Source organism: Desarmillaria tabescens (genome assembly GCF_030435595.1).
Source record: "Desarmillaria tabescens strain CCBAS 213 chromosome Unknown EV420scaffold_101, whole genome shotgun sequence".
NCBI classification, from domain to species: domain Eukaryota; kingdom Fungi; phylum Basidiomycota; class Agaricomycetes; order Agaricales; family Physalacriaceae; genus Desarmillaria; species Desarmillaria tabescens.
The window spans coordinates 1-21,399 of record NW_026848400.1 but is presented as its reverse complement, the minus strand read 5'-3'; the positions used below and the strand labels follow the sequence as shown (position 1 = coordinate 21,399).

The following is a 21,399-nucleotide window of genomic DNA, read 5'->3' as shown; positions in this document are numbered from 1 at the left end:
TCTGGTCAGTATGGTGTCGTCGAGATGCTCTTGAAGTCGGGTCGAATGGATGTGAATAAGACCGATAGCAAGGGAAGGACCGCTCTTTACCTTGCTGCCTATTTGGGCAACGCGCACATTGTCAAACGTTTACTGGATCACACGGGTATTGACATCATGGTGAAGGACAGCGATGGCAAAAGTCCATACGAAATAGCAGTTGAAACGGAACACGATGAGGTAGCAGTACTTCTTGCAGAACGTGGAGGCAAGGGTCTGGAGACTAACTGAGTGACACGCTGTGTGTATGGCATACGGCTTTGTTCTTATATGCATGCCCACTATTTATACAAGCCATGTAACTTGTATGGGTTCCATCCTAAGACGCTCGGGCCAGTCTGACAAATTATGCAAATTCTCGAAGATTTGATTATCCGAGGATCCCATTTATGCTGTCCTCGCTCTTCTGATTATCGGTCGCTGTTATCTCAGGTGGCCTTCGCGATGAAGAGACAGTCGATGTGCCGGCTGACGGTGGATTTCTCTAATTCACATCAATGGAAATGCCGCCGTCTTAACCAGTGATAGTCGCAGACGATTGGAATCCAGAAGCTGCACTCAGGAATCGTAAAGGTGTTCACATAGATATGAGTTGTGCGCCGAAGTGGATTAGGGCCACCATGGCCGGAATAAAAGGTAGGCACCCCATAGTCAAGAGTCTATGAACACCGATGTATTCTGCACCTACTACACAGGTTGCACTCCAAGCTAGCGCTTACCACAGACGACGTCCCTTCACTACGTCCTCCCTCCTAGTAAATACCCGTGACGCCCTCATCTGGGAACACTGCATCTTCCACGTCCATTCTTCTGCACCACACGACCTTCTCCCTTCCTCCGCTATCGATCATCTTCATAGCAGCAGGGAAGGAGAAGACCGTAAAGGGAGGGGAGGAACGGAATGGTTGGGAGCAGCATGCTCTGATGAATGTGCGTGGGGCGGGCGGTGTTGGGTGTCGATGCATTCGTGGGCGTGCTCCACCTATGCTACACGCTGTTATGTCACAGATGAAAAGACTATAGTACTTAAACGTACCTTTCCCTCCAAACCTTACAAATACGAGCCGTTTACACCCGTAACCCCTCTGCGAACCCATCCTAGGCGTTGTTTGGGCTCCAAAAATATGTATACTGTTGGAAGAAAACAATCGTATGACAAAGTAAGAGAAGCGAGAAGCAACACACCGTGGTGGACGTGAAAATTGAAGAATGCTATTGTCTTACCATTTTTCTTCCTTCGACTTTCCGAACAGCTAGTTTCGACTGAGTCATGAACGAAAAGGTGCAATTCCAGGAAACTACAATACACCAACTGATCAGTGCTTTAGATGCTGGCGAACGCGAATACGACATATTTGAATAAATCATTCCGTTCGCCTCGCTGATGTAGCCTCGTTAGCTTCAGTTTGAGCAATATGGATGATACACTTACCCAGGCGAGCTCTTACATATTCCTGAAAGCACAAAATCTTTCGCCCCAAGCCCTCTCTTCAACTGGTTACGATTATGCATTGCCTGGCCGACACTCTTCCATGATGGATATGAAAACAAGGGGATGATACAACCTTACCTCGATCCTGATGATACGTTTGTATCCTTTTTCCAAGAGTCGTCTAGTTGATTCAAGAGGCAGCGTATACGAAGCCGAGCTCGTACGTATGACCTTGTCGTGAAGTTCTGGATGATGCGGCCGCCTTCATTCTGAACAACGCGCTTAACACGCTTCGAGATTCATGCATCATGGCTCCTCGCGCTAATCCCCGAAAACTTGGTAACCGTAATCCAGGACTATACATCATCTGTCTAACACCTTACTGCTCAGTCAGTGGTAGAACCAACGAGGGAAAGACAGTCCCTTACAAGTTACCTCAATCCCTGGTAAATTTCCCGCTCAAGACTATGCTCGTAGGTCTCTTTCTCGTTCTAATGATCTGACCATTGGTTCCATGGTCATTCAATACGTTCAATGGCATGGGGGCATATACCGTGGATGAGGCAAGGAGATAAAGTTCGCGGCAACTGCCGGGTCAGATTCACGCGACCAAGCTTTTTTCCCTTCCTTCCTGCTTTCTTTGGTGTTATATCTCTGTTTTGTGTATCAACTGACACATCTGTGAGCGGTTACGTTGAGTCCAACGCTGGACCGGTATATACCAGCTTTCTCAAGTTATTTATTGCTGTTATAATGGCTAGTTTTGGCTATCTTTCCTAAACCACGTAAGAAACTTCCCTCTCGCCTAGGAAACCTACTCATCCCCAGATCCTAGAAGAAAAGGAGGAAAACCCGAGAAAGAGGCCGGATTGCACGCTATTACAATTTCAGTACATTTCTTCAAAGGAGTTAATACATTCGGACAAGACTGAAGTGGTTACTAGCAGTTCAGGTGTCGCTACAGCCGAAGGACCTCTTCTTCGCACTGCCTGACATAGTATGCAGAACCATACGATGCCAATGGCATCTAGTAGCTGATTAGAAACACATCGCAACACACGAAGGGCCAGAAACTCACCTCAGAATACCGTCTATTCACGAGAACCTTGGCCCACTCGTCGGAGACAGCACCGTACACCGCGCGCGCAGCTCGGTCCTCAGAGAAGCCAAGCATTCTGACACGGTCGCTCTGATGGAAGGCGACGATGTAAGACGCAGTCCGCAACGGCATAATACTCTGGAATGTATCGAGCCGGCGAATTTCATCCCCACATTGCTTGGTATAGTAACTGGAACCATAAGATGCCAACAACTGGTAGTCATTCTCAATGAGTTATCGCAGAAACCCGCATATAGTGATAACCTACCTCAGAATCTCGTTTATCCACGAGGATCTTCGCCCATTCCATGGAGATCATGTCGTAAACCGTTCGAGCAGATCCCTCCGTGGGCAGGCCAATCATTCTAACGCAGTCATTTTGGTGAAACGCAACAACGTAAGGCCCGCTCTGCGACAGTAAAATAGGGTTTTCGAATAGAGGCACCCGCAGGACCTCTTCCTTGCATTGCTTGATCCAACGGGCACCGCCATGAGAGAACAAGTTCTTTGAAGTAGATGTGTGATTAGTATACCACAACGGCTTGATAAATTTAATTGGAAAAGCATACCTGCGACCGTCGTCTGTCCATAAGTATCTTAGCCCACTCGTTTGAGACGGTGTTATAAACCGTCCAAGCAGACTCTTCTTTGGAGAAACCAACCATCCTGACGCGATCGCTCTGGTGCAAAGTGACTATATAAGGAGCGTGCTGCAATGGCACGGTTCTGTTGAACTTGAAGGCATCCAGCTGCGAGATCCTTTCTTTGCATAGTTTGACATAGTAGTCAAAGCCGTGAGACGCTAACACCTTGTCTAGGTGTTAATACCACCACAAAATTCCAAGTCATGTCAATCGCACCTGAGAACGTTCCCGATCAGAGACAACCTTTGCCCATTCCTTCGAGACTGCATCGTACACTGCTTGAGCCGATTCTGCGGTGTACAGACCGATCATTCGAACACAGTCGCTTTGATGGAATGCCACAATGTAAGGAGCAATTTGCAGAGGCGCAGTATCATCGAAAGCAGGGAGCCGTTGGACCTCTTCTTCGCACTGCTTGCTCCAGTGGTTGTTCCCATAAGAAGTCAACAGCTATCATGATCATCGCTGTTAGAGCCATTACATGGACATACAAAAAATCAGCGAACCTCCCGATGTTGTCTATTGACAAGTATTTTGGCCCATTCGTTAGAGATGCTGTTGTACCCCGTCTGAGCGATTCCACGCTCCGAATAACCTATCATCCTGACGCAGTCACGCTGGTGGAATGCGACAACGTAGGGCGCATTGTCGGGCAGCAAAGACACATCACGGGCACGGACTACAGCAAACGCGTCGAACTTCAGAACCTCTTCTGTACACTGCTTGACCCAACGACTGTCGCCATAAGATTCCAAAACCTAGCATTATTATGATGAGTAACAAGTAATGACCACAACTGACGATATGAAAACACACCTTGGATCGTCGTCTATCCATGAGTATCTTGGCCCATTCCTCTGAAACATAGTCATAAATCGTCCGAGCGGACGCTTCATCGAAAAACCCCATCATCCTGACACGATCATTCTCGTGGAACGCGACAACATAAGGCGCGTCTTGCAACCTTGTCAAATCTGTGTCATGGCACATAACGAACACGAGTAGAGGGTTCGAATGAATAACGACCTTCTTGACCAAGGGAAGTAGTCAGAGGAGGAAGAAGTGGGGCCAATTGACGCCCGTGCGCTTTTGGAAGTTTAAATACGAGAATCTTGGCTTTCGTTATCAGATCCTCGGTGGATCAGTGATCATTATGCATGTATCACTAAATCGAGTTAGGGCGCGAAACATATAAGAATTGAACTGCTCGCGTACCAAAAATAAGTGCAGACAGTCTACGAGCTAATGCAGCTGGATTTGAAGATAACTTGGGGGACCATGGGCCTGGTGTTAGTGATCGGGAGATATGAAATGATTCACTTAGTGTAAGACCCCGTATAGAGTCCATTGGGTGAACGCCGCTAAAAAAAGCTTTGGGGTTAGATAGCTATCAACAAGTGCAACTTCTATTACCTGTTTGATAGAAACCCGATAAGTATGGGCTATTCATGCATACAAGCGCCGTGTTAAGCATTGGTGGCTGGCTGTATGATGGGCATAAGTATACCTCAAGTCGAATACAAGATTGAAAATTGAAGGAACGAACCACAAGGAAATTACGAATAACAGGATAGCAAACCAGAATCAGAGAATAAGAGCTTCGTAGCTAGGCGCTGATCGAATCCCATGAGACGCGCTGTGGACGACTTGCGTGTATCATTGCTAGGAGATCCAATAGTGCAGAATGAGAGCAAGAAGACTGGATGGACTTCGTGGCTGACAAAGAACCAGAGTTCAGGCTCGGCCCGAACACCCGGGTGAGATCAAACACTCTTTCCGTCTAGCGATGTCGGGCAGTTCAGTGCGCGAGCCACTGGACATCACACGGTGAGTTTTCTCTATCCAGGTCCTCAGTAGAGTATAATAAAGCACGCGGATCGATAATAGAAGCTGTTATTTAAGATGTACACATTGTATCATGGAATAGCTGCGAGAACGACATGAACAAGATATCTGGGCAGCGAAGTAAAGCAGAATTCCATAGTACGCAAATTTAGGACACATCTGCTATTGCATCATAAGCAAAATAAAAGTTTACTGACAGAAACCAAAACATACCTGCGCGGTAAATGTTGCCATCCATTTAATGAGCATTGCCGACAGTAGCTCCGCCCACCCAGGAGTCACCGTCATTCACCATCTCCAAGACGGAATCATCGGCGGTTTGATAATAAAGCCTCAGATTCTTCCCATTACTCCACTGAGCAGCAGCGAACTGAGTGCCAGGCTTGAGACCTCCAACGACCGTGTTGACGGGTCCCCAGGAGCCAGTGTTCTTCGTTCCAACGATCTTGTTTTCCAAGTTGCGCCAGTACACATACAGTTCGGCGCCCCCATCGCTCGTACCATAGCCAAGGGCGCTGATAGGCACACATCCTGGAGCTTTCCCAAAGTCCGATTTACCTATTATGATAGACCGAAAACCTGGTTAAACGAGCGAATCAAATTCTATAATACCGGCTACTGACCTGGAAACCATCCACTGTTGTCATTTAAGCAATGCTCTTTGATGGAAAGGTCGTCGGTCTGATAGTAGACGCGTAGCTGGAGACCACTCCACGAGTAGGCCACCGCCGCGAGACTTGACCCACTGAGAGCGACTGGAAGGGTCGCCCCCCTGAACCAATAGCCATCATTGCAGAACTCCTTGATGGCACCAGAACCCAATTCTGCTCTCGGTAGATTAGATTGCAACGGAACGATGTCCAGCAACCTTCCTTACCTTGACAGTACACGCGAATGTGGACACCTCCCTGGTTGTCGCCATACTGCATAGCCGCGATCGACGTATTAGTAGCTGCTTGAATCTTCATGTTACCCAGCTCGCCGGGGAACCATTTTCCTTGATCGGCCGAGTAGCAATACTCCTGAAGGATGTACTGCTCGTCGAGGTAGTAGACACGAACCTATTGATGCCATCAGAAGATTTACGCGCTTTGTGCCGATTTGACACACTAACCTCTTTTCCACCATTGAAGTTGATAGCAGCCAACGGCGTAAACAACACAGCGTTGAAGATGGGATCGTTGCTGGGACCGCCACCCCATAATCCGTCCAGATGCTCACTCTGAAGTATACCACCGCCGGGCTGCTGGTAGAACACGTGAATGTGCCACACCCTCGGAGTAGTGACGGCGACAGAGCTCCAGGGAAGGACATTCTGCACCCCATTGATCGTAATCGGGTAGTTCCACCAGCCACTAGTCTTGCATTCGAGCGCAGTGGACCAGAACCACCAGTCGGTCTTGAAATTCCACAGCCTCCGATTCTTGATCACCTTGCGCCTCTCGTTCTTGAACGTAAAGAGCGTCGCTAGCGTCTGATGGGCGTTTGCCGACTCCAGCGTGGGAGCAAAAGTCCACGCCTGGTAGTTGGCCGGTGACGGTGCCTGCTTGGTCTGATACGCCTTGTAGATCTCGTCTGCGGAGGCCTGCACCGAATCTACACAGCGTGTCTTGTTGTCCTCATTGACGGAATCGAGTGCGCGCTTGTCCCCGTACAACGTCCATGACTGACCTCCTGGATTCTTCGCCTCTATCCCGATCGCGTTGTCCTCATCGTGCATAAACTACAGGTAAACGTCAGAGTCGATTCGAGGTTTGCAAAAGACGGTCAAACAAACCTTGGCACAGGCATCCGCTGTAATATCCGTGCTCCTATGAAGGAGTCGGCGCGGGATACGGAGGTGACCAGCAGAGAACGAATCCTCCAGGAAATGATCAGCGAACGCATTCATCGCGTACGCACCATCTAAATCCCCACTGATCGCCTTCTGAATCGCAGTCGCATGTCCAGCATTATACGCAGTACGTGCATCCGCTCCAAAGTGGTCCCAGTTGATCTGCGCTAGCCCAAGGTACGCAGGTATGCCGGTCCGGCCAAAAGTGATCTGTTCCAACTTCGCGCTCACATCCGAGGGAGGCTGAGCGTAGACGACAGAGGGATCTTGATGGTTCGCGAGAGCGTTGTTGACTGCATCGACCTCCGCCTGCAACACTGCAAGGATGTCCATCGCTTCCTTTGGCAAGCGGGGACCGCCATCAGCAAGTGTGTTGTACGCTCGCACGAAGCGCGCAGAGCGGTCCTGGTCGTCTTTGCCATCGCTGATAGGGTCGTAGGTCCCATAAAAGTCCCCAGCAAGGCCGTTGATCTGGCCGTAGGTCAGACTGAGCTGGTCTTTGAACCGGAACTTGTAGTCGGAAGCGGCAACCTTCGTGCCATTCGCGAGGGTGAGAGTAATCGCGTCTCCAATGAAGCAGTGCTCTGCGTATTCAAAGCCTTGGAAAGCGTGTCAATGATCATTCGGCCTAATCACTTAACGGAAGAAAGTGCTCACCAAGCTTGCCCTTCTTGGGTGCTTTGTTTCGGTCCACAACTGGGACAACTGTACGACCGAAGACAAGGTCCTTCGAGTCAATGGTCTCGGCGACAGCGCGAGCATCGGGTACAGAGGGGTCTGAAGACATGGTGATCGATTTCGGGATAGAAGTGCTTGTTAGGTAGTAGTAGATGCAAGTCTTGCAAGCGTGGAGGACTAGGTTAGTTGGGCCGCGTTTTTAAACAAGTGGAAGACAAGTGCCGAAATCAATGGAGATAGGACAGCGACTGTTCATGTATACTTATCTGGGTGAATCCAGCATTTTTGTCTCGTAACCGGTGTCATAAGATTGGCTGGGAGGCTCGAGTAGCAAGGCGCACCCCCTTGTGGTCAAAGTCAAAGTCACAGCTATGCCTATATGATGTCGTAAATCATTCATGTTAGGTCCTTCAGAATTGTCAGATGGGATACATCTTCGGAGCTATATTCAGGCCGGCGAAGTTGGGTGTAATGATGTCGATATAGTGCATCCAGAAAGAAAAGACTAAGCATGATTGCACAAGTCCTACCCTTGCAGACGCGCTTACATTCCGTGCTGCTGGAGCCGGAACCAAAAGATGTCGAAGAGACCTCAAAATACTGCCACATTTCGTTGGAACGTCTAATGGTAAAAAAAAAATGAGTTCACAAGAATGAATTGAAAGATGAGAAATTTTCCGTACGAAGGAAGGGAACCTGAAAACGGCCTCCTCCGCGATCAGAACAAAGGAAATAACTTTTCGGCTGGGCAAAAGGAAGCTGGGCTCGGTACACGAAAGGTTGATAGGACAAAACTTTCATTGAGTTTTCCGTACCCCATTTTTGCGGCATACAAAGGCAACGAAAGGCCAAGATAAGCTGTATAGCCTAGTCTACTTCCGAGATCTGACGCTGGGAGTCGGGCATTTGATCGATTCATATTGTATGGGGACCAATCAGCCTGCTGGCGTGAACCATCGCGTGTGTCGGCGCAGGCAAGAAGCGGAGGCGACAGGCTGAATGGAGTGTGGCGAGATTTGATGAAGTCTGGGTGTCTTTGAGAGCTCTAGATCAAGAAATTAGGACGCGTGTACACGGGCACAGAGTCACGGTGTTCGTCAACAATCTTTGGCATTATGAACTGCAGGTGAAGGCGATATCAATACGAGTTTGGCGGGATGAGGTTTGTGGGCGTACGAGATTTGGTCTTGGGGTAGAAAGTGCGACACGCTCGACAAAGATGAATGCAGCACCCTCAGCTGTCCTGCCTCCAGAATCCACGGTGAGCCGAAATCACGGAAACATTTCTCCCTTCTCATGCCTGCACGCTGCTGAACCCAGCGCCTCCTTTGTACCCCCATCTCTGCGTCTCTCTCTGAATCTATCACGTCGACACGTAATCCGAGTCCTGTTGGAGTTTTGAGAAGCCGTTTCCTTGGGGAAACTTGTGCACCGAGAAATTAGGCATAACGTTGACGAAGGAAAGGGCTTCTGTGAATGTGTTGTGTGTCAAACGGTCGTCAGGAATACCGGCAAATGGCTCCGCCTGAGTCGATACAGAGTCATCGACGTTGTATTGAACGTCGATAGTGCTGGCGAAGGCTCCTTTGCCCGGGCCAATACGTAAATTCTCCATGGAGTGAGTGCCTGTTCAATTGGAACCGAACCAATATGAATCTTAAGGACTAGCCATGAGTTGTGACACATGTGAAGCCTGAGCTTAAGCTAGCTTGAACGTTTAAACGTTGAACCCGAGCTTGAGGCGCGAAGAGAGAAGAATACTTTGTGATGAAGATGACGACAAGCGTTGAATGCCTCTTTTGGACGCGCGTATGCAGTGGCTGTGTTGCCCCGACTCTTGCTTATCACTACCAGCAGATAACTTGCCATGTCGCTCCCCGCTTTCCTGATTGAAAGTTCGCTCTGGACTCATACCGTGACTGAAGAGTGCATAAGCGTCAAAGAAACCGCCGGACGCTGTATACCACAGAGAATGCATCGTGGAATTCGAGACGGTGGCAGAATCTTATCCAGTGACAATTATCTGGAAAAGTTCCTACGCGTGATACTCACAGTAATACAAGTTTTCGTTAACCTCTGCAGCCATGACACCGATAGTGAGCCTGCTGCTTTACTCCTTTCCTTCTTTCTCAAGGTTCTTTTACAGGTCCGCGTGTTCACGATTCAAGCGACTATGCTCGGTAACGCTTGGGAGGTACCGATATTCACGACCTCCAACACAGGCACGCGTTTCCACAGAACGCCTCTAATGCTCGACATGCATCAATCGCTGGGATCGACCCACCTCCTTGCAGCGACCCTTCGGTCAACGTTTAACGTTTATTCACGATAACGCAGATAGTCCACCATCCCTCTTCACCCTTACCACCACCATTACTTGACGCATTGCCCTTCTCATTCGCTTACTTTCCTTGACTGAAGACACGTGCACACAAAAAAACTCCTCCTTTCATCGTAGTTTTGTTCGATTTCTTGGTGTGGGAATTCCTCCGCAGCTTCACTCAGACGACGTGTCATCACGGTGGTTTTGAGTGGAAGGAGATATAGAGATGACCTTGGGACAGCATCCCCGCACTGAGGGCAGGCGGTGTCTTAGCCATCGTTACGGTTAACGTTCAGCTCGAAGACGGTTATCTCATCTTCCAAAAACATCCGGCGTTTGCCGCCCTCTCCGCCACACCTTGGACCGGTATATTCTTCCTGAACGTTAGGGTTGCCTAGTACTTCCCAAGCTGGTAACTACACGATGTCGTCCAAGGTTTTTACAGCGTAGAGAACATCAACAGCTACAGGTTTACTATCCTTCTCCGCTACGTGAGTCGTCCAAATCCTGGCTTTTATCTTTCTTTTGGTGACGTCTCTCTCCCCTAGATTCTCTCTTCACGTCCATCAGCCTCCTCGTATCTCAGCTGGTCGAACAGCGCTTAGTATCATTGCTGTGAATGTTTCTTGTGCGTCCAATTGCAGGGGAACGTCTCAGATGTGTAGGATCAATTATACGTATCCTGTTCTTTATGCCCAAGTCAACCTGCCGTCTCTTGCTTCTTTCATACATCAAAATCCACGCGCCATGCATGACCAGCCTCCTGCTCACTGTGCCAGCGACGGCTCCAGGGTATGTCTACCGTCGTCACCTCGAACATTGAATTTGTATTGACGCGACTGTCATCTGCAGTTCGTTCGTCGAGAGGAGGAATCATTCACGAGTTTGTCGGCAGTGTCGTCGGAGCCCTCAGCGCATTTCCGTCGTGCCCGTCTCTGCATCTCTCATTCTCGTTTCCTTTCTCAGCTACACTCTCTGGAACCCCAATGCATAAAATCCTGACTACTCGAGAACGCGTACTTCCTTCCAAGTGGTGGTGGCTGGAACATACAGCTTGACTGCAGAACAAGAATATCGACAATTCAAAAGATTCACTTCTCTGCTCCCCACTTCACATCCACTTCATAAACAAGGCGTACGATCATTTCTTCCCATCTACCTGCATCTGTATGCATACCGGAGAGTTCAGAGCTCGAGCTGCAGCGTCATCCGTTGTTCCCCTTGTCAGCCCCCCAAAAAATCCTCTGAGCCTACATGAAGACGGCGTTGCGATTGATATTGAGCCAACTCAATTTCAATACCGGAGATGGGAATCCCGACTGAAAGCCTTCTAGTCCATGCATGTCGGCTAATCATCTCGGAGATCCCAGAAGCGGGTTCGTCGAACAATTCGCAGCCGTTGGGATGTGAAGCACGCTTAGAAGACTACTCGAGGTTTGCGCCGCATCTCAGGCACTCTCTCGCCTCTAATGGTGCCTGGGAAGCTCCCTCCGACAGCTGTACTCCATCGGAAAACTAGAGTGATTGTGCACAAGTAGGGCATCAGTGGTTTTCCCCTGGATTTTACAACACTGCACTGATGTACTTGCGACACGAACATGAACACGACTTTGACAGACGCCCAAAGGCGTGAGAAGTATCATCTAAGTATTGAAGTGATAGCGTGAAGGTGGGAATCGAAGCCAGTGGTTGATGATTTGGTGAGGCCTGGCTGTACCATCTTGCTGTATGTCCACCACGTTGCATTGCTGTATTGCGCATTGAAAACAGTTTGCCGGCGCTTCCTCTCTCCCTACACCATCCACTATGGCAGAGGCTCTTGGAATCGCATCCTCCATCGTCTCCCTCCTCGACGTCTCTCATACTATCGTCAAATATCTCAAAGATGTCAAAGACGCACCCAAAGAGCGAGATGAGCTCGACAGGGAGCTCTCGAACCTTGCGATCTATCTGGACACGGTGCACCGGCTCACTCAGACAGCAGCGGCAGACGACCCGTGGCTTGAGACGGTGCAGAGGCTGTCAGGCCCTTTTGCACAGCTAGATGAATTACTGAAAAGCGTCAAGACGAAATTGGAGCCTGCATCAGATGGGCCTTTGGGAAAGATGAAGCAGAGACTGCTGTGGAAATTCAGCAAGGAGAGCGTTGAGGAGGCTCTGAAGAAGATTGAGCGGATCAAGTCCTTGGTGATGGTCGCCGTACAGCACGATCATGCGTGAGTTAGGTCTCGTCAGTTTCGCCCTGAGCAGATGCTAACTTGCGTGGTTACCCAGGGCTTTATCTCGCGCGCTCAACAAAACCTTGGTTATTGTCGACACAAAGGTCGACGGCATTTCGGATAATACCAAACGCATCAAGGACGACGTAAGCCTCGTAGGCAAAAACGTCGTCAAAGTCAGCGACCACGTCATGCGTATCGATGGCGAACTATCGCAAATCCGGAGTAACATGGAGAAGGACCAGGATTGTGCGTGCTATCTGTGTTTTCCATACTGGTCACTGATGGGTTGAGATGGCAGATGCTGGCATGGTGATGCGTGTCATCGCTTCGCTCACTGACTCGAATTTCAAGTCCATACAAGCTGAGAAGCTGAGCCAGCAGGTGGTGGGGGATACCGGTCGCTTGTTCCTTCAGTCCGAACCGTTCCGACAGTGGGTAGATGGTACGGCAGTATCGTCGTGCCTGTGGTTTCCCGGCGATCGTCAGTCGTTTTCCCAGATATCTTCACTGTCATGATCCTAACCCTGATAATCTCTCCCAGCCGGTGTCGGAAAGACCATCCTGGCGTCCATCATCATCGACTATCTGCGGTCACTACCAGTGGACCAGGAGAAAAAGACGCTCATCCTGAGCATCTTTTGTGATTTCCAATCTAGAGCCGCAAAACGCATAGACAAGGTGCTTTGTGACTTTTTGAAGCAGCTTGTTCGGGACAAGGGCCTCTCTTCCGCGATCCTAATGTTCTATAGCCAGTGTCTTCGTGACGGGACACAACCTTCCTTTAACGATATCACCAAACTCCTTTCACAAGAGATGGAATCGTTCAACCAGGTTTGCGTCGTTCTTGATGCGCTGGATGAGTTCATCAAGAAAAAGGCTTTGACTAAGTAACTCTGCGGCGGGTGCTTTTTTGGATTTGGCGTTTTATTAACTACCACTACACATACACTATTTATCAAGACCCGATGGATGTACAGGTTGTCAGACTTCCTCCTTCCCTCTTGTTCTGCTCCTTAATCTGATTTCTTCTGGTATTTGAGTGGGTTGTGGAGTATTAGTAATGGGCATTTACGGTACTTTTGTGCTTTGTGTTGGGCTAATCAAGTTGTTTCTGTGGTTGGCCAAGCCTGAAGCCGTGGAGTGTGTCGCGAGCGTGTCGTCCTAGTGTGTGTCATGCTGGCTATGTTCTCGTAATGTGGAGGGGATCAGTGCTCCGAGCGTCTTCTGTGTCGTCCCACAATTGTCATTCCTCTTCCACCTCGGGTGGGTTCTGGGTCAGACCTCGTGGTTCCCCTAACCGAGTGAACGCTCCGATGAATTCACTCAGCGCTGTAATCCCTTCTTTGGTGCTAAGATTGTCCGGCAGGTACAGCCGTTATTATTACGCGCCCTTGCATATTTGAACGCAGGTTGCGTGAACACATACGGAAGGGAAGTCCTCTCGTCTTGCCATACAAAGCAGTAACTTGACTTATCTACGTAGGCGGGCAATGTGTATATTAAGTACATTATCAATTATTAACATATCCCGACAATTCAGCTCCCTAGATGAAGTTCTCATATCTCGGCGACGAGAGCATCACCACGGAAGGAGAGCATACGCAGAGAGGTTGATGTCCATGGAAGGCCTGATTGATGCATATTCAGGATCACGTATATACGTTATGCGAGCTCAAGCTCATATTGCAAAGGCCATGCATCTTGATAGTCTTCAATAACAACCTCGATCTGCATATGAAAGTTGCGTCAATGCAAGCCCAACAGGGTGACGATGGCGGACATACCCTGGAGTCACACATAACCAGCTACAAACCACTTCAGGACTGCAGATACAGTCAGGATGTTCTAGCACTCTTCTTGTTGTGCACTTCTTCCAGCACTTCACGTTCCCGCTTCAGTGGCACTGTCTCCACAAATCTTTCGGTAGGATAAAGTTTTGCGACAGATTCTTCAGCGGCAACTTTCCGGATGACATCCTGCCTGTAGCTCTCGAGGAGAGCCTTCCAGAGCTCGTCTGCTGGAAAAACCAATGCGGTACTGGAATAGTCATCTGCTGGTGTATTCCGATAGACATGGCCTCTTTGTATAATGATGTCTTGGTCCTTCCCATGGTTCTCAGAGTCAATCTGAGTGCATAGAGTCAGGCTTCAATCCAAACAGACGATAGGAGACAAATGCCAACAATAATATGTTCCACACGTTCTACGTCCCAATACCAGCGTCCTTCATCCGAATCCTCACTGATAAGATCACCATACAGCCTGAATGCGTCGTAGTCCTCGTTAGTTTTTGCTTTGACCCAGCCTTCATTAGGGTTGTGACCGTAAAGTGTTCTGGCTTTTCTCTTCGCATGCTCTGAGTAGTTGGTACCGTGTTCAACCCCCCTGGGTCCCATATAGACAAAGAGGTGCGCTACGAGCTTGTCAATCGTGCCGTCGCTCTTTTTGTATATCTTGAGTGCAAGGCCTGAGAGGTGCTTTTGTGACATGAGCAGAGTAAGTACAATGTCTTGGATGACATCGTACTCGGCTTCGAGTTCTGTGGGTGCACATTCGACGATGAGAGAAGGAAACGCATAAAGTATCTCGGCTTCCTTGTCGCAGGGCGCTGGGTCCCGATCATCAAAAACCTGATAGTTCGGCTGCTTTATACCGCCGCCCAGAAGAGTGATGTCCGTGGGACCGTAATGCTTGAGATCGATGGTTTGGTAGACCGCCCGTGAAATCACAGGCGTAGCGAACTCATGGATATGGGATGGGTATTTAACAATGAGCTGTTCCTCAATGATTTCCAGTCTAATAGTAGGCGACCATCAGTGACCATGATTGATGTAGGAAATATTACTACTAACCGAGCGGGGCAGGCCTCGCTGAATGCATCGAAATTGGCAATCAGCCATTCTCGCGATGAAGCATCAATCGCGTAGATGTGAATCCACCCTTGACGGTCTGGGCGTGATTGTAGGAGACTTTGGAGGGGAGAAGGAGCGCGCTGAAGCAGTTTGTCCCATGTAGAATCGTAATTATCCTGGATGAATGGCAAGCTGAGAGTCATCGGAGAGATTTAGATGGGACCGTAGCACAGCCACCGGAGTTTCAAAGAGACCACCACCAACGAAGACGAACTTTGCTCGATTAACGCTCTACCACACGCTTTCGATACTTTTCACATCTCCCAGCGTATCTACTAGGACCTACCGACCGAAAGCCCTCCTCTCAAGATCCGTATCATCTTCGATACTCAAGTACTCACACCGCCATAATGCAATGCAAGACAGACACCATAATCTCTGAGCTTAGCCTGTGCTGGACGGGACGTCGACTCCTAGACACATTCCACCACACCATCCCGGAACTTGGATCTCACGGATCCCCCCACAATCCACAGACCTGCTTTGCATCTCCCAGCAGTAGAACGACTTTCGCAGTCTGATTCGCACAGATGATGCGCGTCACCATGACAACTGGGGAGGAGGGAACTGGGAGAGGTGGAGACGCTCGGACTTGGTTCGCATAGATGGTGTGTCAATGTGTCAATTTTGAGCAGAGGATGGCTTGAGAGGAAGCGAGACACAGAATCTGGTGTTCGAGGGTGGCTATAGAGGAATCGACAAGTTCAGCTGGGAGACCGTCTTTGGTTGTACGACTCTTTGGTATGTCCGTTATTCTTTATCTCACTGAAATCCTATTGACGTTGTATCTAGTACAGTTCATGGTGGTCATCAGGCAGCTTGTTCATCTTCATTGAGAGGAAGGCCATCGAGAAGTTCGATGACATTGTTATCACTTTGTATCGGCTCCAAGGATATTGATAGGCCGTTTACTGGCGGTTTGTTTTTGACCTGGCCCTCGTTCCCTCGACCTACATCGCAGAAACTTTTGAAGCACCGTTACGCTTACCCATATGCCACACAAGTTTGACGTGAGGAACGAACGGCTCAAACTCTGTGATTGGCCAAGTAAAGCGTAGTGATCAGAGAGATCCCCCTTTGCCCCAGCGCTTCATCGCATTTCCCCCAGTTATTTGGCTCAAGCGGAGGCAGCCAAACAACGCGATCGTCTTGCGCTATTCGGTGCAAGTGTATTTTCGCTTCGTTCTCTCTCCGCTCTCTTCTTTCAGTCGCTCCGCCGTTTCTTCGCTCTCTTTTGACCCACCCACCTACTCCCTTCTTTGTTTGGGTAGCGCCTGGTCTGACGTGCAGCTACGTCTTTTCGGTTGCTCAGATTTCAGGTTTCCCCGAACAACTGAGTCCTCGGCTTCCACTGCTACGAGTTTGAGCTTCCGGCATCTCTTCATCCCGGTATCCATCTCCGGACTGGTTTCATTGCCGGTCTCCCTTCTGCTCAACTCACAGTTTTCTCAAAGCCGAGTTCTCTCCCCCCAAACCCAAGAAATCAAGGATTTCTTGTCTTGCAGCTCATCTGTTACATCACTATTTAGATCTCTCGATACTATCCCGCAGCTTCACTTGGTGTGTTCCGCCGCTCGCCCCGAATGCACGATAGTCCTGTTTTCCCAAATACGAGACTTAGAGCGTAGCTTCCCAAGCCAACAGCGACGAGTCGTACGATATGGATAGACCTGTAACCGATCGTCTTGAATGGGAGGCAAGCTCACGATCAAGACGACCTGTAAATCTGAGCTCAAATTTGGCTGATACATTTTCGCTTATCTCACACCTTCCTAAATAGAATTTGATACCTAATTGGGAATGGCTGAGAACCGCGTCGCGTTTGCGTCAATATTTTATTCGCCTGCAATAGAGGCATTTATTCATCCAACGAGGACACCAATTCATAAAAACATGTCTTCCAAACCAACTCCAGCTTTCAGCGCTCGCACCTAACCCGTCTACTCTGTATTCTCTGTACCTAATCACACTCAGCAACGCGAACAAATATTTCCTCCAGCTAATTTTGTTCCTGCAACATCGATAACATGCGCGAGCTCAGAAAAGAATGAATGTCCCTGAGATGCTACCGAGTCCAGTCTCATCAACATGGATCGCACGTCACGCACATAAATAAGTAATATTACAAGGTCCAGTCCAGTCTTATCTGAAAGTCACAAGGGAATTGTCATCTACGAGAAGGATAATAGCCAACAAGAAGAAGGATGTAATCATGGATTTAACGAGGTACCGGTAGAGTATCGAAGGTGATAACCGCAAGGAATGAATTAAACAGAAGGTAACGCTGTTCCAGACATCCGTGAGCGGCGAGTATTTCAGTCTACAGTTGCAAGAATACAGCCATAGACGAAAATCAGAGAAGGCGTGAGGACTTTGTACAATCATGGCAGCCAGGCGCGAAGAAAGTGCGTTGCGATGATGGTAGTGCATGAAGAGCCACGCAGCACAGCCGTTCCCAATTAGGTATCAAATTCTATTTAGGAAGGTGTGAGATAAGCGAAAATGTATCAGCCAAATTTGAGCTCAGATTTACAGGTCGTCTTGATCGTGAGCTTGCCTCCCATTCAAGACGATCGGTTACAGGTCTACGATATGGATGGCGAAGACAGCGATGTCCTTTTCTCCAGCCGACATGCCTACTGGCCACTTGTCAGGTTCTCCGTTCTCTCTCCATACGTTGAGACCGAACACTATCCATATTTTATCAGACAAGCGTGCTACTACAGGTTTCCTACTCTGCGAGCTGTAATCGATGAGCCCTCCGACGCACCGCCCACCCGACCAAAAACGACACGACTCGCCTGGTCTCAGTCGGACTCTAAATCTACACCGACCAATCCAAACGTGTCCTCCTCGAGAGGTGGCTCTCCTGATGCGATGCTTTGATGCCCCAGCCGCTATGTCTGGCATTCCTGCTGCGCGATGCAACGAAAGGACCTCTAAGTCCATATTTGGATCACTCAAATCACTTTCGGAGCCCAGACGACAACGACATGAGCAAAGCTAAGAGTGCAGAGTTGTGAGTTAGAGGAGTGCGTAGTCAGGATGGTTAGTACTTTCCCCTCTCCGTTCTACTCTCAGCTGTACTCACTTCTCTATAGTTCAATTGGGGATCCAATTTCCGACAACGCGACTTGCTTTTTGCGCCCTCAAGCACGTTCTTCACGGAAGTCAAAGATACCCGAGCGTCTCGCGGATTTGCTTCCTTGAAGGTTTACCAAAGACTATTTGGCAGATTCCACTAGACTTGAAGCGACATAGGAACGAAGAGTACAAATGGAAGGGAGGGATGTGCTTAATGCAAAAAAATTGTGGTGTTTCACGGTCTATGTTTCGCAGTCTGCACTGCGTACACATCCTCGTCATGCTCATACAGACCACTCGTATCGAGTACAAGGCTGTGTTCTACATAAGAAAATGAAGTATCGTCTTACCTACCGACATCGTTCAAGTCTTTCAGATCGTCTCCACCGTAAGCTAACCCCCCTCTTACCAGGAAAGCACAGCGTTTAGCTAAACCTCCGCAGGTATACATCTTTGGCCTCATCCTCGCCATGCAATTGCTAGCCCCGCGTCGTAATATCTATGCCGGCCGGTTAACTGCTATGTATTATAATATGTCGGCTGGGAGCCGCTCTTACGCTAGGCAGTCGTCACAACTACCACAGGATACTTCACTCGCGGCATGACCTACGCGTCATCGATATTCAACATGCAACTATTCAACCCAACAAAGCAACGGGGATACTGATCACATTGGGACAAGCCCGATGTTTCAATCAATAACCAGTATGTATCCGTGCTTCGCTTCTATCGCCTGAAAGCTGATTCTTGTTCCTTGTACTAGTAGCTCGTCGAAGTCTTCACTTCTGGCTTATCTCTACTTTAGCCATTCAATGGTCATGGGAGCAGGACTTCAGACTCAAGGCGCTGGCAACCTGGCAAAGCAGTGGTCTAAGAATCGCAAGCCAGGTTACCTAGTACATCGACGGCCGGGTGGTTCGCCGATTTGCTCTAGTCGGTGTGGAGCTGAGAAGTGTTGTAGGAGAGTCATCGGATGGATAAGATGGATCCGAAAGTCCGATCAAAAATCTCTTCCGTCTCCCACCATCGACAACCAGTATTCCTCACCTGCGCACCTAGCTACGCACGCTACAGAAGCCCCCTCCCATGGCCAGATTTCGGGTACCTCCAAGAGTAGGGGTTCCTCAGCTTGAATGAGAATCGGACGACGGATCAACCCGATAGTTTGTGCAGAGGGAGATGGCTGGGAAGGAGGGAGTTGCAGGATTCTGCATCGTGCTCTGTCAAAGCTCTCCAAATCTTGGGTAAGTCCACCATGCCTATCCCGCTAAACTCGTACTGATGTCACTTTCATGTGCAGTTCATAACGATCAAAGAAGGTTGCCAACAAGCTTGAGTCGTTCACCAAACCGTTGCTCTATCTTCTTTCGCGTATCCTCTGTCCCTTCGCAAGTCAACCCGTCGTCTCCTCGTCGTCTAGTTCTTGCTCATGTTAACAACATCCATGCGTCATGCATGAATGGCCCCTGCTAATTGTACTCGGCCATCTTCATGCCAACGCGTCGACAGACCGGGATCCGAATATGAGGGGTAAAGAGGAGGCATCCGAAAAGGAGCACATCAGGAATTTTCTGTCTGGCGAGGAAACAGTCGGACTAGCTAGTCCAGGTTCAGAGCCCTGCTGAGACGAAACGAATCGCGTCTCTTTTCACGTATGAGCTGACTCGGACCCTTCCGTGCTCCACGTCGGATCCAAAATGGACGACCTTTTGAGTAAGGAACATCAAGATATCTGTATGCCCACAACGGAGATCGATGTTCGTTCACTCCCATCACCCTCGTAGTTACCTACTACTCACTCTCCACTAGATCTACATCATGCTAGATACCATCAACTTCGGTGCCTTCATTGAGTTGCGCTCGTAGTGTACCAGCTGGCCGTTGAAATCCATTGCAAGAAGACTCCTGCATTGATGTCGTATCATATTTGGTACCGCCGGACTTGCTGCACCTGATTTCAGCGGTAGACTAGGCTGTGCGAAGGTTATCGAATCCGTACATGCGGGAGATACAGGCGGGTCCGAAAGGGCAAGACTAGTACGATTGCTGGGATGACGTTGATGTTTCTCTCTGGATGCAATACATCGACATTGTACCATTTTCTTCCTTCGTCATCGTGAATATATCTCTGGAGGACGAATGCTAATCGATAATTCTCAAGAACGTAATACGAGTGATCTGTTTCTTATCATCACGGGCTGCTCCATCACGGAGGATTACAGCACGATATAGCTCTGGCTTCAATTCCGACCCACGATCCAGGAGTACTGACGACTAATGAAACCTACTTCCTTCCTTCTTCATGATTTATTCAATTTGAATCAATGTCGTGGTTTGTCACTCATCAGCGTGGGTGCAACACGGAGTTTAGAAGAGGAATTGGAATTCTAGGCCAGACCCGGAATTCTATGAGCTATGTGACCTTGATGAGTCGGTGCTTGAAACAGCAACAGGTTGGCTGGTCGGAAACGTGACCGGGGAAAAGTGCCACACGCACTCCCGTTGTAGTGATTGTATACTCGAGATTGCATACCCTCAGTCTGATATTGACGACGCTTTAGCTTCCGTTGTCCATGCTTAATTAGGAACTTCTGTGGAAATGACTCAGAATGCTTAAATCTCAGCGCGAACACAATACGAAGGCACGGTGGTAACCAGGTCCAGGTGATATAGCCTGGCTCCTATGAGCCATACCGAAGTCCATGGGAAAAGGTCAGGGCAGAAAATACTGGCTTCGGTTGGCTTGTCCCTGACTTTGTGCCTGACCTCGGCTCCCTCGGCACAACACTGATTGCAACTTAAGCCTGTGTGACATCAGCCTACAGAAAACTGCTACGAGAGACCCTCTTCTAACTTCTTCTTGCCCCACAAACTTGTATTCGACCCATATGACCTCGGAGCAGCTGCTGCTGCAAGCAACAAAGTGATGTCCCAATTCCATTTGCTTGTCTGTTATTGCGTAGACGCCGTCGCAGCGGCATTTGTGCGTCCCACACTGAATGGTCCGAATCTTTCATCAACGGTTCCTCGTCAACATCAAGATGACCCTGTGCCAGCCGAGGCCATCCTGTATCTCTGTTTCAATTTGGAAGGATCTTGACATCATACCTGTGTCACGGAACAGAATCTGACAAGATAAAATAAGCCTCTTTGATCGAGAACATGCAGGGAGATAGGTTCGTTCCAAGCCCCTTCTCTCGGGATCATGACGGTTCCATCACGCGGCATTTGCCGGAATCAATGTCTCGCGTGGCGTCTGAGAGACGGTCCTCAGGCCGTCTCTCGTGT

At 49.1% G+C, this 21,399-nt stretch overlaps 4 protein-coding genes across 4 annotated transcripts; 1 reads left to right on the top strand and 3 right to left on the bottom strand.

Moving 5' to 3' along the window:
• Positions 1–2,429: 2,429 nt before the first annotated feature.
• EV420DRAFT_1666428 (uncharacterized protein) lies at positions 2,430–4,204 on the bottom strand (the record flags this gene model as incomplete). The annotated part of the gene is made up of 7 exons (XM_060478984.1): positions 2,430–2,498; positions 2,550–2,783; positions 2,839–3,075; positions 3,140–3,379; positions 3,431–3,664; positions 3,721–3,972; positions 4,031–4,204. The coding sequence occupies 7 exons, from the start codon at positions 4,202–4,204 to the stop codon at positions 2,430–2,432; spliced, it is 1,440 nt and encodes a 479-aa protein (XP_060322816.1).
• A 1,071-nt stretch (positions 4,205–5,275) lies between these two features.
• On the bottom strand, positions 5,276–7,690 carry EV420DRAFT_1586471 (fungal fucose-specific lectin-domain-containing protein). The gene is made up of 6 exons (XM_060474810.1): positions 7,551–7,690; positions 6,837–7,492; positions 6,174–6,782; positions 5,937–6,120; positions 5,683–5,883; positions 5,276–5,617 (listed from the first exon to the last, which is right to left on the bottom strand). Exons 1-6 carry the CDS (start codon positions 7,678–7,680, stop codon positions 5,298–5,300), a joined length of 2,100 nt encoding a protein of 699 aa, XP_060322815.1. The 5' UTR covers positions 7,681–7,690; the 3' UTR covers positions 5,276–5,297.
• Positions 7,691–11,700: 4,010 nt separating this feature from the next.
• On the top strand, positions 11,701–13,007 carry EV420DRAFT_1651578 (uncharacterized protein; the record flags this gene model as incomplete). The annotated part of the gene is made up of 4 exons (XM_060478571.1): positions 11,701–12,110; positions 12,169–12,362; positions 12,415–12,597; positions 12,658–13,007. 4 exons carry the CDS (start codon positions 11,701–11,703, stop codon positions 13,005–13,007), a joined length of 1,137 nt encoding a protein of 378 aa, XP_060322814.1.
• A 771-nt stretch (positions 13,008–13,778) lies between these two features.
• On the bottom strand, positions 13,779–15,170 carry EV420DRAFT_1651577 (uncharacterized protein; the record flags this gene model as incomplete). Its single annotated transcript, XM_060478570.1, has 5 exons — positions 13,779–13,844; positions 13,901–13,921; positions 13,985–14,242; positions 14,299–14,911; positions 14,968–15,170. The coding sequence occupies 5 exons, from the start codon at positions 15,168–15,170 to the stop codon at positions 13,779–13,781; spliced, it is 1,161 nt and encodes a 386-aa protein (XP_060322813.1).
• Positions 15,171–21,399: the final 6,229 nt, after the last annotated feature.

What these genes read in the sequence shown, in the direction of transcription:
- EV420DRAFT_1586471 (XM_060474810.1), bottom strand. Translation starts at nt 7,680, where the DNA reads ATGTCTTCAGACCCCTCTGTACCCGATGCTCGCGCTGTCGCCGAGACC. An exon ending in ACCCAAGAAGGGCAAGCTTG is followed by an intron (nt 7,493 to 7,550) that starts GTGAGCACTTTC and finishes ACGCTTTCCAAG; the next exon opens with GCTTTGAATACGCAGAGCAC. An exon ending in ACTTCAATGGTGGAAAAGAG is followed by an intron (nt 6,121 to 6,173) that starts GTTAGTGTGTCA and finishes TGGCATCAATAG; the next exon opens with GTTCGTGTCTACTACCTCGA.